The sequence below is a fragment of the Rhinoderma darwinii genome, chromosome 1 (genome assembly GCF_050947455.1).
Source record: "Rhinoderma darwinii isolate aRhiDar2 chromosome 1, aRhiDar2.hap1, whole genome shotgun sequence".
In the NCBI taxonomy this organism is placed as follows: Eukaryota; Metazoa; Chordata; class Amphibia; order Anura; family Rhinodermatidae; genus Rhinoderma; species Rhinoderma darwinii.
The window spans coordinates 303,952,554-303,968,495 of NC_134687.1; the positions used below are offsets into that span (position 1 = coordinate 303,952,554).

General features: G+C 41.4%; 1 protein-coding gene across 1 annotated transcript in view; it reads left to right on the forward strand.

Moving 5' to 3' along the window:
- Nucleotides 1-13,777, forward strand: part of CDC34 (cell division cycle 34, ubiquitin conjugating enzyme) — a 43,467-nt gene extending 29,690 nt beyond the window's left edge. Inside the window, exons 4-5 of the mRNA XM_075825455.1 lie at nucleotides 7,673-7,807; nucleotides 13,495-13,777. Coding sequence (XP_075681570.1) covers nucleotides 7,673-7,807; nucleotides 13,495-13,705 — 346 coding nt within the window. The 3' untranslated portion in view covers nucleotides 13,706-13,777. The remainder of the gene's footprint in view (nucleotides 1-7,672; nucleotides 7,808-13,494) is intronic.
- Nucleotides 13,778-15,942: the final 2,165 nt, after the last annotated feature.

Consider the following 15,942-nt stretch of genomic DNA (forward strand, 5'->3'; position numbering starts at 1 on the left):
GCTGGGAATTAAAACAAATATTTTTTTCCAATAATATGTAGTTTTGGCTGAAAATTTCTTATTTTCACAAGAAATCAAATACCCCATTCTGTTGCCCAATTTGTCCTGAGTGCGGCAGTACCCCATTTGTGGTGATAAACTGCCGTTTGGGCCCATGGGAGGGCTCAGAAGGAAAGGACCACCATTTGGCCTACTGGGGATTTTTTGGTGCTAAGTCGTGTGTGCAGAAGCCCCTGAGGTATCAGTACAGTTGAAACCCCCGAGAAGTGACCCCATTTTAAAAACTACACCCCTTAAGACATTCATCTAGAGGTGGTGTGAGCATTTTGACCCCACAGGTACTGTGTAAAAGATAATGCGCAGCAGATGGTGCAGTGTGGTATTTGCAATTTTCTATATATCTATGCCATTTCAGTGTCCAATATATTGTGCCCATCATGCGCCACCAGAGATATACACCCCATAAACTGTAATGTGGGTTCTTCTGGGTACGGCACTGGGTGGGCACTTCTGTGCGGAGTGCGTCCGTGTAGATGAAAAATCTAAGGGATCTATGATAAATTTTAAAACTTTCATACAGAGCCCTGGTTTTTCCGGACACGTGTCACATTGATATATTGTGTCCTCCCTTATCCCCCTCTTATAGCAGACTTTGCACCTCTTTTGACTTTTTCCCTTCTTGCCAGTTTGGGGAACTTCTTCTGGAAAGTGTTGCCCTGGTACGATGCCTGTGGCCTCGCTTCCCGAAGTACTGGGTGCGCCCTACTTGGTCCCTAAAGGTTAGGTTCTTGATAATGATGTGCACGGCCAGCTTCTTTTACCACACCGCATGGCGCTGTATGGCTTCAGGACTTGATCTGACAAGTCCACCCCTCCTATGTACCTATTGTAGTCCAGGATGCAGTCTGGTTTGGGGTTCTCTGTACTGGTACCTCGTACAGGTACTTGGGTACTGGAGTGGCCATGTATTGTCAATACAATGACATCTCTCTTGTCCTTTTACTTGACACACAATATGTTGCTGCTAGATTTTGCCCTGCTCTCACCCCTTCTGAGTGTTTGCCCAAGCAGAGTCTTGGGGAGGCCTCTCAGATTTCTTCTAGCAGGGCCGCATGCCGCAGTACTTCTGGAAGCGAGGCACTTGAAGAGCGGGACGCTGGTATAAAAATTATCCAGGTAGAGGTGGTAACCCTGGTCCAGCAGTGGGTGCACCAAATCCCACACAATTTTTGCATTAACTCCCAGTAAGGGGGGGGGCATTCTGGGGGCTGAATAATGCTGTCCTTCCCTTCATTTATCCTAAATTTGTAGGTATACCCTGATGCACTCTCGCAAAGCTTATACATCTTCACGCCATACCTTGCCCTCTTACTCGGCAGCTACTGGCGGATTGAAGCCTCCCTTTTTAAAATGTACCATGGACTCATCAATAGAAATACAATTCTTGGGGGTGTATGCTTGGGAAAACCGGGCACTGAAACGGTCTAATAGGGGTCTCCGTTTATACAAACGGTCAAAACTGGGGCCATCTCAAGGTGGGCACTTCTCATTATTGGTATAATGTAAGAAGCGAAGTATTGCCTCATTTATTTTTTTTAGGTTCCAGTTCAGTTCTGAAGTTGCTTTGAGGGGCCTATATATTAGAAACCCCTATGAAACACCCCATTTTAGAAACTAGACCCCTCAAAGTATTCACAACAGCATTTAGAAAGTTTATGAACCCTTTAGATGTTTCACGGGAATTTCGAGCAAAGTAGAGGTGAAATTTACATTTTATTTTGTGCGAAAATCCTTTTTTATACCATTTTTTTCTATAACACAAAAGGTTTTACCAGAGAAACGCAACTCAATACTTATTGCCCAGATTCTGTAGTTTTGAGAAATATCCAACATGTGGCTCTAGTGCGGTAATGGACTGAAGCATCGGCCTCCGAAGCAAAGGAGCACGTAGTGGATTTTTTTAGGCACCATGTCCGGTTTGAAGAGGTCTTGTGCCAAAACAGTGGAAACCCCCAAAAAGTGACCCCATTTTGGAAACTAGACCCCTTGAGGAATTTATTGTAGTTTTTCATTGGATGCAAGCGGCTTTTTGATTCGTTTTTACTCTATTTTTTGGTGGCGTGGTGACTTAAAAACAGCAATTCTACAATTTTTATTTTTATTTTTTTTATTCTATTTTTTTTTTACAGCGTTCACCGAGCCCTATAAATGACATATTCACTTTATTCTGCATGGCGATACGATTTCGGCGATACCATATGTTTATATTTTTCTTATGGTGTTTGCACAATAAAATACATTTTGTAAAAAATCATTTACTTTTTGTGTTACCTTATTCTAAGAGGTGAAGTGACCAAACAATTGTGATTCTGGTACGGTTTATTATTTTCTTTTACGGCGTTCACCGCGCGGGATAAATAACGAAATAATTATGTAGTTCAGGCGGTTAAAGACGGGGCGATACCAATTGTGTATAGTTTTTGTTTATATATTTTTATTAATAATATAGGACTGATAAGGGAAAAAGGGGGATTTTTACTTTTATCACTTTTAAAACTTTTTTTTTTTCTTATTTTTACACCATTTTTTTTTTTTTTTTTTACTTTATTACTTTGTCCCACTACGGGACTTGAGGGCAGGAGGCCCTGATCGCAATTCTAATACACTGCACTACATGCGTATTTGTCAGGACCCACTAGGCTTCCGTCAATGGCATAGCCGGACGCCATTGTTAGGTGTCCGGTTGCCATAGTCACCATCGCCGGCCGCTATCGTGTAGCAGGCCGGCGATGGTAGCTTAACCCCTAAAAAGGCGCAATCATTATGGAACGAGGCTTTTAAGGGGTTAATCAGCGGGGACACAGATATCGGTCCCCGCTGTAGGAGCTGCGGCAACTGCTGTACGAAACAGTAGCTGTCACAGCTCCTGTATGTGTCTGGAGGACGGCCGAAATGGCCGTTACTCCCGTGACGTGCTATACCGTCATGGAGCACAAACGGGGTGGTTTCAATGACTGAATAGTACGTCACTGAGCGTTAAGGGGTTAATAGTTAGCTTTCTTCACTCTCCAGGAGTGAGAAGACTAAAGAGTTAAAACACAGCTTTTACTATGTTATCTGCCCAGATAGCAGCACACTGGCTCCGTTATCTCTAGGCTTCTGCTGGATGGAGGGAGGAGGGGGGGGGGGGGGGAATAAGTACAGACTGCTTCATTGTGAGCATTTCTGCACTTGCAACTTTAGTTTCATTAAAAAAAACACGTTTGTTTTATGAAGAAAAGTCACAGAGGTGTCGGCACTTAGAGAGAGCTGACACCTAGATTAGTGCCTTGCTGCTCACGCTGAAGCATCCCTGCACTCATTAAACCTGTTCCAGGCTGTCGACGTCTTTACACGTGCTAACTGCATGGGGCATCCAGCAGTTAGAACGTATATAACCGTATGGCAGTTGTGAAGGGGTTAACCAATTATGGGGTGTGTCTCTCTGGTGGCACAAGTCCGACACAACATAATGTGCACTGAAAATTGCAATTTTTACTTTGCACCATCCACTGCGCATTAATTTCTGCAAAACACCGGTCCTTTACAAGATGTCTCAATTCTGGGGGTTTTCCACTGTTTTGGTATCTCCGAGACTTTCAAATGTTGTGACATGGCCTCCGCATACCAGTTCAGCAAAACTTGAGCTCCAAAAGTCAAATGACGCTCCTTCCTTTCTGAGCCCTGAAGGTGTCCAAACAGCAGTTTATGACCGCATATGGGATATTTTTGGGAAATTGCTTTACAAATTCTGTGGTGCTTTTTTCTCCTTAATTCCTTGTGGAAATGAAAAAAATTTGAGCTAAAACTACATTTCATTGTGAAAGCTTTTCATTTTCACGGCCTAATTCCAATAAATTATGTAAAATACCTGTCGGGTCAAAATTCTCACTATATCCCTAGATAAAGTCCTTGGAGGGTGTAGTTTTATAAAATTAGGCTCAATTTTGGGGGTTTCCACGGTTTTAGTCCCTCTGAGGCTTTGCAAATCTGACATGGCGTCCGCAAACCATTCCAACAATATTTGAGCTTCAAAAGCCAAATGCCGCTCCTTCACTTCTGAGCCTTGCCATGTGCCCAAACAGCAACTCATGACCACATATGGGGTATTGCCGCACTCTGGAGAAAATGCTTTACCAATGTTGGGGTGCTTTTTTTCTTTAATTTTTTGTGGAAATGAGAAAATGTAACATTTTATTGAAAAAAAAAATTGCTTTTCATTTCCACAGCCCAAATTTAATAAAATCTATGAAACACCCGTGGGATTGAAATGCTCACTACACCCCTAGATGACTTTCTTGAGGGGTATAGTTGTGTATTTTTGTTTTTGGGGTGTTCTTTATGTTTTGGCACCTCTTCAAACCTGACATGGTGCTTAAAATAATTTCTAATAAAACAGAGGCCCCAAAATCCACTAGGTGCTCCTTTATTTCTGAGGCCGGTGTTTCAGTCCACTACCACGCTAGGACTACATATGGGATGTTTCTAAAAACTCTGGGTAATAAATATTGAGCTGCCTTTTTCTGTCAACAAATGCTGTTACAGAAAAAATGTATTTAACCCCTTAATGACAAGCCTATTTTGGACCTTAATGACCAAGCTATTTTTTACGTTTTTCAATCGTCGCATTCCAAGAGCTATAACCTTTTTATTTTTGCGTCGACATAGCTGTATATGGTCTTGTTTTTTGCGGGACAAGTTGTATTTTTTAATAGCACCATTTTGAGGTACATATTATTTATTGATTAACTTTTTTTTGGGGGGGGAATAGAAAAAAATCGGAAATTGCGCCGCTCTTTTTTGCGTCCTAAATCTACGCTGTTTACCGTGTGGTATAAATAACACTAACTTTATTCAGCGGGTTGTTACGATTGCAACGATACCAAATTTGTATAGATTTTGTATGTTTTACTACTTTTACACAGTAAAAACGCTTTTTTTTCAAAATTATTTGTTTTTGTGTCTCCATATATGAAGAGCCATAACGTTTTTATTTTTTCGCCGATGCAGTTGTATGAGGGCTTTTTTTTTTGCGGGACGACTTGTAGTTTTTATTGGTACCATTTTGGAGTAGATGCGACTTTTTGATCACATTTTATCAAATTTTTTTAAAGTCAGTATTCACAGAAAACAGCAATTTTTCCATAGTTTTTTATTTTTTTTACGGCGTTCACCGTGCGGGTTAAATAATGTAATAGATTTATAGTTGGGGTCGTTACGGACGCGGCGATACCAAATATGTGTAACTTTTTTTTACTTTTATTTTGTTTTTTTAATAGTAAAGCATTATGTATGGGGAAAAACTGGGTTTTTCATTTTTTTTTTTTTTCACATTTTTTTTTTTTTAATTAACTTTATTAAAGTTTTTTTTTACTTTTTTACTAGACCCACTAGGGGACTATAATATGCGATTCTCCGATCGCATTTATAATACACTGCAATACTTTTGTATTGCAGTGTATTACTGCCTGTCCATTTAACACGGACAGGCATCTGCTAGGTCATGCCTGCGGCATGATCTAGCAGGCATTCACTCCAGGCAGACCTGGGGGCCTTTATTAGGCCCCCGGCTGCCATAGGAGACACAGACACTCGGCGATCGTATCGCCGGGTGTCGGTGGGAGAGAGAGGGAGCTCCGTCCCTCTCTCCAAAACCACTCAGATGCGGTGCTCGCTATTTCGCACCACATCTGAGGGGTTAAACGTGTGAGATCGATACTAATATCGATCTCACACGGCAGAGCAGGGACGCTCCCAGCTGCCTCTAGCAGCTGAGAGCAGGGAGATTTGACAGCTCCCTGCTCTGTAAACTTATTCCGATGCCGCGACGTAAAAAGTCTATGGCATCGGAATAAGGCCCGTTAGTGACCGACGTAGAAACACGATGGGCCGGTCACTAACGGGTTAAAGTTGAATTTTTTTAGTTCCTGTGAAACGCCTGAAGGGTTAAGAACTTTCTAAATGCTGTTTTGAATACTTTGAGGGGGGCAGTTTTTAAAGTGGGTTAATTTTATGGGGGGTTTCTAATATGTAGACCCCGTCAAAGCCACTTCAGAATTGAACTGGTCCCTGAAAAAAAATAGGTTTTGGAAATTTTCTTGAAATTGCTGCGAAGTCCTAGAAAAATAAAATGACATTCAACAAAACAATGACAACAAAGTAGACATATGGGAAATGTTAACGTGTAACTATTTTGTGTGGTATTACCATCTGTCTTACAAGCAGATACATTTAGATCTAGAAAAATGCGCGTTTGCTATATTGACCAAATTTTATCATTAACATTGTACAATGTATAACAATAAAACATTTTCAGAATCCCTTGGATAGGTAAAAGCATTCCAAAGTTATAACCACATAAAGTGACGCATGTCAGATTTGAACAAATGAGGCTCTGTCAGGAAGGTCAAAACTGCCTGCAGTGCGTGCGTGCCTTGTTTCATACACTTGTACTGAGGCGTTACTGTGGGACCCCTCCGATGTCAATTGAAAGTTCTCATTACATTATGTAGCAGTAGCTCCAGTTGCAAATGACTACTGCCGCTGAAATTATAGTAGCAAGTTAACAATATTTTAAGTTGCAATTTGGAGCCCTGTTTAATATACATTTTGTCAGAATTCTATTGAGGTTGCCTTATGTAGAACCATCTGACTGTATAGCCTTCCAACCAAAATGAGTTGTGCCATTCCAGTTTTAGATCGGTCCATGCCGGTGAGATGCCACATTTAGTCTAGTGAAGAAGTTGGATATACAGGCTCTACTTTCCTGACGGTGCGACAACTTGACAGACAACTGATTGTTTAGGATTTTGGGTCATGATTTATTCCTTGCAACACTGGCTATTTTGTGAGGTTGTCTCCATAATATAACCACTTGCCATATGCTCTTTCGGGGAATATGAACTTCAAAGAGGGGAAGTTCCTGGCAGACTCTACCTGGCCATCTATTAAATAGTTCTCCATTCGTTTGGTCGCTGCAGGTGAAATATATGGCCAGCCACAGTTGCTCGTGGCAGTTCACCAGGTGTTTCAGAAACCAATACAATTATCTGTTAGGCCAGCCAGCTTTATTTAAAATAAAATAAAATGTCGATGTTAAAGGGGTTGTCAGCTATCGGACAACTGATGACCTATCCACCAGATAGGTCATCAGTATATGAGCTGTGGGGGTACGACACCTGCGGGCATCGGACGTCCATGCCGGAAGCAGATGGCTCCGGTCATGGAATAGTGGCTGAGCTGCAGTTCTGCAGCATGGCCGCTATACAACGTATGGAGCCAACTGCTTCCGGCTCCGTACATCAGATACTGTGCAATGACGTCCGGTGCCCGCAGGCAGCCGGAGCAGCTGATCGGTGCGGGTGTCGGAGCCGCACCGATGATATACTCCTGACCTATCTGGTGGATAGCTCATCAGTTGTCCGGTAGTGGATAACCCCTTTTAATGTCATTTTTTTTCCTTGAACTGTGTAAAAATTGAATGGTTCTTTCAGTGTCCACATCTCTAAAAGTAATGTGGATGTATAAATACATTATGTTCCAAAAAATGCTAAATGTTCCTGAATTTCACTGTAAAGGAACTGCTTTTGTCAACTTCGAAATACAGTTTAACAATGAAAATGTTTCTACACAGGACAATCCTCCTCAGTGTCATCTCTCTCCTGAACGAGCCAAACACGTTTTCTCCAGCCAATGTGGATGCATCTGTCATGTACCGGAAATGGAAGGAAAGCAAAGGGAGTGATCGGGAGTACATTGACATTATACGGTAAGCTGATGGCTGTAGTCTGAGGTGGCAAAAATGTTGCCATTGGATGTGGAGAACTTCCATTTTGGTGACCATAATATAGCCCTCCAACGAAGTCTATACACAATAATGGAGGTCTATTAACCCCTTCCCGACATTTGTCGTAAGTATACGACATGGAAAGCCAGTGCCTCCCGCAAAATGTCGTATACTTACGACAAATGCATGGCATCGGCTCAGAAGCTGAATCTGTGCCATCATCCCCGGATGTCAGCTGTATCGGACAGCTGAAATCCTGCTATAACGGCGGGGACCGAAGTTGGCTTCGATCCCCGCCATTAACCCCTCAAATGCAGCAATCAAAAGCAATCGCTGCATTTAAGGTGTTTGCAGCTCATCGATACCCCAGCAATGAAATCGCTGGGGTGTCAGTGGCTGCAATGGCAACCGGAGGCCTAATACTGGCCTCCCGTTGTGCCTAGCACGGAAAACTTCCAGCCCCCGCCCGGAGGTGGGGCCTGAAAGTCTTCTGTAGCCGCCGGCAAGATGGCGCCGGCTCAGGAGATGAGCCGTCGTCATCAGCGGTGGATATCCGCTGTATGTTACAGCTGACATCTACCTGTAACGGCAGGAAACCGCTCCGATCTCTGCCATTAACCCCTCAGATGCAGCGATCGGATGCGGTTGCTAGCAGATCGGCAGCTGTGCCCTGCAATCGCACGACTGCCGACTGCTATTATGACACCAGGAGACCTAACAATGGCCTCCTGTCTGCCATTACTGAAGCCGATTAGGCCCCGCTCGGAGGCGAAGCCTAATCGGCTTGCTGTCAGTGAATGACTGACAGATCTAATACATTGCACTGCATAGGTAGTGCAATGTATTAGAAAAAAAAATCTGACAGTTGGACCTTCAAGTCCCCTAGTGAGAAAAAAAAAAGTTGTAAAAAATATAATAAAAGTTTTAAGTAATAAAATAAAACACAATCGCCCTTTTTCCCTTATCAAGTACTTTATTATTGAAAAAAATAAACCATACATATTTGGTATCGCCGCGACCGTAACGACCTAAACTATAAAAATATTGTTATTTATTCCACGCGGTGAACGGCGTAAAAAATAATGACACAATTTCTGGTCGTTTTGCCCTACAAAAATTGAAATAAAAAGTTGCATGTATCCAAAAATGGTGCCTATAAAAACTATAGCTCGTCTCGCAAAAAACAAGCCCTCATATAGCTCTGTCGACTAAAAAGTTATGGTTCTCACAACATGGCGACAGAAAAAATACATTCTTTTTACAAAAGTAATTTTATCGGGCAAAAAGTTGTAAAACATAAAAATGTTCTATAAATTAGGTATCACCGGAATCGTACTGACCCGCAGAATAAAGTTAACATGTAGTTTATAACGCATGGTGAACGCTGTATAAAAAAGCCCTTTAAAAAACATGCCAGAATTGCTGTTTTTTGGTCACCTTGCCTCTCAAAAAATAGGATAAAAAGTCGCATGTACCCCAAAATGGTACCAATAATAACTACAGCTCATCCCGCAAAAAAAACAGCCCTCATACCACTACGTCTATGAAAAGAATTAAATTAGTTATGGCTCCAATAAGTCCGGAAAGAAGAAATATGCAGTTGTGCAAATCGGAGGGGAACATTTCGTCTGTTTCGAGAGGCGATTTATCGGGGCCCTAAAATTAGGGAACCAGGAAGGTGAGGGCCCAAACATATTTGCTAGAAGCGAGGGTGCCCGTATTATACCAGGACAACACTTCCTAGCAAAATTCCCTAAACTGCAAAGGTGCGGAGTGTGGACCAAAAGGGGGATAAGGAAGGACGCCATCAGTGCGACAACGGCCTGTGCATAAAGGATTGCTTCACAGCGTAACACACATCTATTGATTATTTTATTGTTTACCCCATTATTATACCACCTGACTATGCCCCTGATATACTCTGCCCGGCTTACATGTACCCCCACATTATAAATGGAAACACCAGCAATACTCAAACAAAACTACTACCAAGCAAAATCTACGCTTCAAAAGCCAAATGGCGCTCCCACCCATCTGAGCCCTGCAGTGTGCCCAAACAGCAGTTTACTTCCACATATATGGCACCGCCATACCCGGGAGAACCCTTTTAACAATTTTTGGGGTGTGTGTCTACAGTGGCATAAGCTGGGCACGACATACTTGCCACTGAATTGGCATATCTGGGGAAAAATTTTAATTTTTACTTTGCACCATACGCAGCACATTTATGGAAAAGACCTGTGGGGTGAAGTTGCTCACTACACCCCTTAATAAATGCCTTGAGGGGTGCAGTTTCTAAAATGGGGTCACTTCTGGGGGGGGGGGGTTTCTTTTTATTATTTACCATCTGAGCCTCTGCAATTGTGAACCAATTCTGTGTAAATCGACAAATTAGGCCTCAATTTCGCATGGTATTCTCTACCTCCTGAGCCCTGTCAAATGTCCAGGCAAAAGATTAGTGCCACATGTAGGGTGATTCTAAAATTGGGAAACACCGCATCATAATTAGGCTGGATTCACACGAGCACATTACGTCCGTAACGGACGGACGTATTTCGTCCGCAAGTCCCGGACCGAACACACTGCAGGGAGACGGGCTCCTAGCATCATAGTTCTGTACGATGCTAGGAGTCGCTGCTGGACAATGCGACATAGCGCCCAGAAACCAATCCAGCAAAATCTGTACTGCGAAGCCAAATGGCTCTCCTTCCCTTCTGAGCCCTGCCGTGTAACCAAAAATGAGTATATAACCAAATATGGAATTTTGCCGTACTCGGGAGAAATTCCTTAACAAATGTTGGGGTTCTTTTTTCTGCTTTTATTTTTTTTTTGAGAAAATGAACAATTTTGCGCTAAAGCTACGTCTTATTGGAATAAAAATGTAATTTTTATTTTTACTGCCCAATTCAAATAAAATCTATGAAACAGCTGTGGAGTCAAAATGCTCACTACATTCCTCAAGAGGTATAGTTTCCTAAATGGATTAACTTTTTGGGCGTTTTCATTGTTTTGTCCCCTCGGGCTCTGCAAATGTGACATGGCCTCCGCAAACCATTGCTGCTAAATGTGATCTCCAAATGCCACTCCTCTTCTGTTCCTTGCCGTGTGCCCAAACAGCAGTTTATGACCACATATGGGGTATTGCCGTACTCCAGAGAAGTTGCTTTACAAATGTTGGGGTTCTTTTTTTCCTTTATTTGTTGAGAAAATTAGAAAGTTTGAGCCAAAGCTACATCTTATTGAAGAAAAAGGATTGTTTTTATTTTCACTGCCCAATACTAATAAATTCTATGAAACACCTGTGTTGTCAAAATGATCACTACACCCCTAGATGGATTCATCAAGGGATGTAATTTCCTAAATGGAGTCACTTTTGGGGCGTTGTCATTGTTTTGTCCCCTCAGGGGCTTTGCAAATCATTCCTGCTAAATTTGAGCTCCAAAAGCCAAATAGCGCTCTTTCCCTTCTAAGCCCTGCCGTGTCTCCAAACAACCGTTTATGACCACATGTGGGGTATTGTTTTACTCGGGAGTGCTTTTTCTCCTTTTAGTCCTTGTGGAAATGAGAAAAAATTTGCTAAACATACATTTTCTTTGAAAGAATGTAGATTTTCATTTTCACGGCCTACTTCTAATAATTTCTGCAATAAACCTGTAGGGTCAAAATGCTCACAATACTCCTAGATAATTTCCTTGAGGGGTGTAGTTTCCCAAATGGGGTCACTTTTGGGGGATTTCCACTGTTTTGGCACCGCAAGAGCCCTTCAAACCCGACATGGTGCTTAAAATATATTCTAATAAAAAGGAGGCCCAAAGTCCACTAGGTGCTCCTTTTGCTTCTGAGGACGGTGCTTCAGTACATTACCGCACTAGGGCCAAAAACTGCAGAACCTGGGCAATAAATATTGTGTTGCCTTTCTCTGGTAGAACTTTGTGCTACAAAAAATATGGATTAAAAATCAATTTATGCAACAACAAAAAATTGAATTTGTAAATTTCTCCTCTACTTTGGTTTAATTCCTGTGAAATGTCTAAAGGGTTAAGAAACTTTCTAAATGCTGTTTTGAATACTTTGAGGGGTGAAGTTTTTAAAATGGGGTGACTTATTTGGGGTTTCTAATATATAAGGCCCTAAAAGCCACTTCACAACTGAACTGATCCCTGAAAAAATAGCCTTTTGAAATTTTCTTGAAAATTTGAGAAATTGCTGTTCTAAGCCTTGTAACATCCTAGAAAAATAAAAGGATGTTCAAAAAATGATGTCAAGCTAGTGTGGACATATGGGGGATGTTAATTAGCGATTATTTTGTGTGGTATAACTTGCCTGTCTTACAAGCAGATACATTTAAATTTCGAAAAATGCAAATGTTTTCAATTTTTCACTAAATTTTGGTGTTTTTCACATTTAAATACTGAATGTATCGAGCTAATTTTGCCAGTAACAAAGTCCAATGTGTCATGAGAAAACAATCTCCGAATCGCTTGAAGAGGTAAAAGCATTCCGGAGTTATTACCACATAAAGTGACACATGTCAGATTTGAAAAATGAGGCTCTGTCAGGAAGGTCAAAAGTGGCTAAAGAGGGAAGGGGTTAATAATGCATGGATGTATTAAAGGGGTTTTCCCACGAGGGACATTTATGACATATCCACAGGATATGTCATAAATGTCAGATAGATGCGGGTCCGACCTCTGGGAACTGAACCTATCTCTAGAACGGGGGCCCCCTAAACCCCGTTCTAGTGTTTTGTTCTCACGCTGCCTCCTGGCCACTTCCTGAATTTATGGTCGGGAGTTACGGACACAGCGTAGCTCACTGAGCTACGCTGTGTCCGTAACTCCCAAAGTATTGAATAGCAGTTACGGAAGCAGCGTAGCATGCGAGCTATGCTGTTTCCGTAACTACCATTCATTTATATGGGGCTTTTTTTTTTTTTTTACCTTTTTATGGTCCGAAATCAGCCAACACGCACAGAGGTAGAACTGGTTTTAGGGGCCCCGTTCTAGAGATAGGTGTGGGACCCGCATCTATCTGACATTTATGACATATCCTGTGGATATGTCAAAAATGTCCCTCGTGGGAAAACCCCTTTAAGCTTGCTCTTTCCTGTAACGTCCTTTTGAATGAAAATAGTTTGTTCTTCAGGTATCGGGAGTGGATCCATTTACGTTTCGAATACCCATGGAACATGTTTAGTTGACAGATGCACCATTAAAACCTCTCATGAATATGTTAAAGCGCCACCTTGCAGCCACTTTGACCATTCTATTGGGGGAACTGTGTTCTCATTCATTCTATAAAATAGATCCATTTCCAAATGAGCTCACTATGGCTTATAGGGTCATTTTGGTAATCGAGAGTAGTAAAGCAGCAGGGATGTCATTCCTGCAGTAGAATACAGACATTTACAGCAGCAGGTGTTCTCTGACAGGAATTGGCAGAGGCAGATTGTGCTTCATTTTAAAGATTAATATAGATTGACGGAGGTGCTAGATTATTACCAAAGTTGCTGGTACTGTTCAGCAATGAAAGGAAACTTCCTGCTGTTCCACAGAAAGATTCCTTGTAAGTCATACACGATTATAGCAAATTACTAAAGATATCCAGAATGCCATTGGCATAGCCTTCTCTATCTACTGTGTTCTCAATCACCTGTCTTTATTTCATAGGAAACAAGCTCTCACCACTAAGGCTGATGCAGAACATGACGGGGTGAAGGTTCCTACCACACTAGCTGAATACTGCGTGAAAACCAAGGCTCCAACTCCAGATGAGGGATCTGACCTTTTCTATGATGACTACTATGAGGATGGTGACATGGAAGATGAGGGTGACAGCTGCTATGAAGATAAGGATGATTCTGGCAATGAAGAATCCTGACAACCTGTTCCTCCAGTACTTGCATAGATCCCTATCTTCTTCTCATCATCAATAAAATAGACACTGATGATTTTCCACTCTTTATTTCTTTGACCATATTCTCACCTGGCACATGTGGTACAAGAGAAATAGAGGAGAGATTTGAGGCTTTGGCCTACTGAAATGCCAAGGATGGTTCCTGAGCTTACAGTAGAGGTTGGCTTAATGCTTGCAGTAAAAGCTTGTGCCACAGGATGGCAGTAGAGTGCTTTGCAAGTCCTGCTGCTATACTTACTCCACACCCTTTACCTTTGCTATTTCAGGCTGCAGTGCAGGACTGAAATTAGGCTTAAGAGGGTTGGTGTGAGAATTTTTTTATTTGGTTGCTTTTTATTTTGGGTGTGGGTGGAAGGTAAAGAGGGGTGCTTTGGTTGTGAAGATTTTCTCTTGGGCTCTGTTCACACCTCTGTTTGTTCTTTTTCGTCAGGCTTCAGTTGCTTTTTGTTAGTGAGCATAGCGTAGCATACTGCAGTATTGTATCCAGCAAAAAAAACTGATACCTGACAGAAACATGACTGATCCATCATAAATTAATGGAGAAAAAAAACGGATATATTGTAACTGATCATAACGGATCCGTCGTGGTTCCTGTTAACACGGAATTGATGACGCAAGTGTACACAGAGCCTTATTGTCTGACACTGTATTTACCGTATGGTGGGGTTGGGTTAGTAGCATTATTGTGTGGTTTTGATTTCTCTGTGTGGGATTTTCTGCTATTTTTCTGGTTTGTTTTAAGATAATTGAATAAAAAAATAAAGAGAAAATTACTTTTGCGTCTCTTATTATGTGTGATCTGGAACAGTGTAATATTATTCCCGAACAGGTTCTGCTGGTGGAGTTTATATATTTCAAGTATATAGTTTCTGACCTTTAGTGGAGTAACCTGTGGGTGTGGCAGTGCAATAAGACGTGCTTTCAACCTCTGATATAACGTATAGAAAATAAGCACTAATCACGACCGTGTCAAAAAGTAGAAAACTGGATTAAATATTTCTCCATGTCCATTGACAGAAAACAAAGGCATCACAATTGCCAAATGTGTACAAAATATTTCACCCATCTGGTGAGTCCTGGAAGTGTCCTGGTTATAATTCTGTCTTCGTCTTCCCAGTTAGATCCAGGGCTTTCGCCGATCGTTTATATATTACAAGTTATAAAATACTAGTGTTATCGTCCTTTCATTTTTATGGAGTGTTTTAATTGCTACGTGGAAACTTTTTGAGGTGAAGTGTATGCCATAAATGCAGAGCATGGATTATACTGGAAAAGTACTTATACGGACATCAGGTCTTAAAATATTGTGCTGACAGTAGACCGTATAATGAAAGGCTAGTAAGGGTTCACAAACATCAGATCATGATCTAAAACTGATCAGCTCTTCTACAGTTAGATGTGTGCCACATGCTCCATCCAGCCTTGTGAACGTTTTACCCCTGCACTAACACCGTAAATGATCTCTACTAGAAGAACGGACAGGCCAAAAGCCTGAGCGCTTCTGACAATATTCTCCACTTTTGTCGGTGCAGGGTTGTCATGGAGCTCAAAACCACTATATATATATATATATATATATATATATATATATATATTGCCACATATACGCATACCTGCCACTATATTCAAGCCAGGTATGATGTAGAAATTGTTGTATATGGTGATTTGTGTCCGCACATTCCTCTTTAAAAAAAAAAAAGGCAATAGATCTTTTAGAAGTGGCAAATCTGCCAAAAAAATGCAGTGATAGTGGCAAGAATAGTATTAGTGTCTAACCTCCTGGTGGGAAAAAAAATCAGTGACAACCCCTATACTAGCTGTAAAGGCTGCCAATCTTGATTGTCACTTTTGGAAAATTTAGAGAGTACTATCCAAGGGCTTATATTTTGTTATGTACTTCTCTATGGATATTTTTATTCTATAAAATATTATTAAACTCAATAGAACCAAGTATCTATACCAGTTTCCATGTGAGAATGGACTCTTAAATCTAAGGCCTGTAATATGGCCACATTTTAAAGCCCATATTACAGACCTAACACACACAACCTCATCGGTTCAACTGAACCGAACTTAGATCATGGATTCTACATTTTTCAATGCCTTGAGTACATTTTTAGCTGCTTGAATAAAATGGCCTGCTAGTGACGTTTTATATTTAGGGATTGCTGTGGGTCTCATAAGGAGCAGGGCCTCTGGCA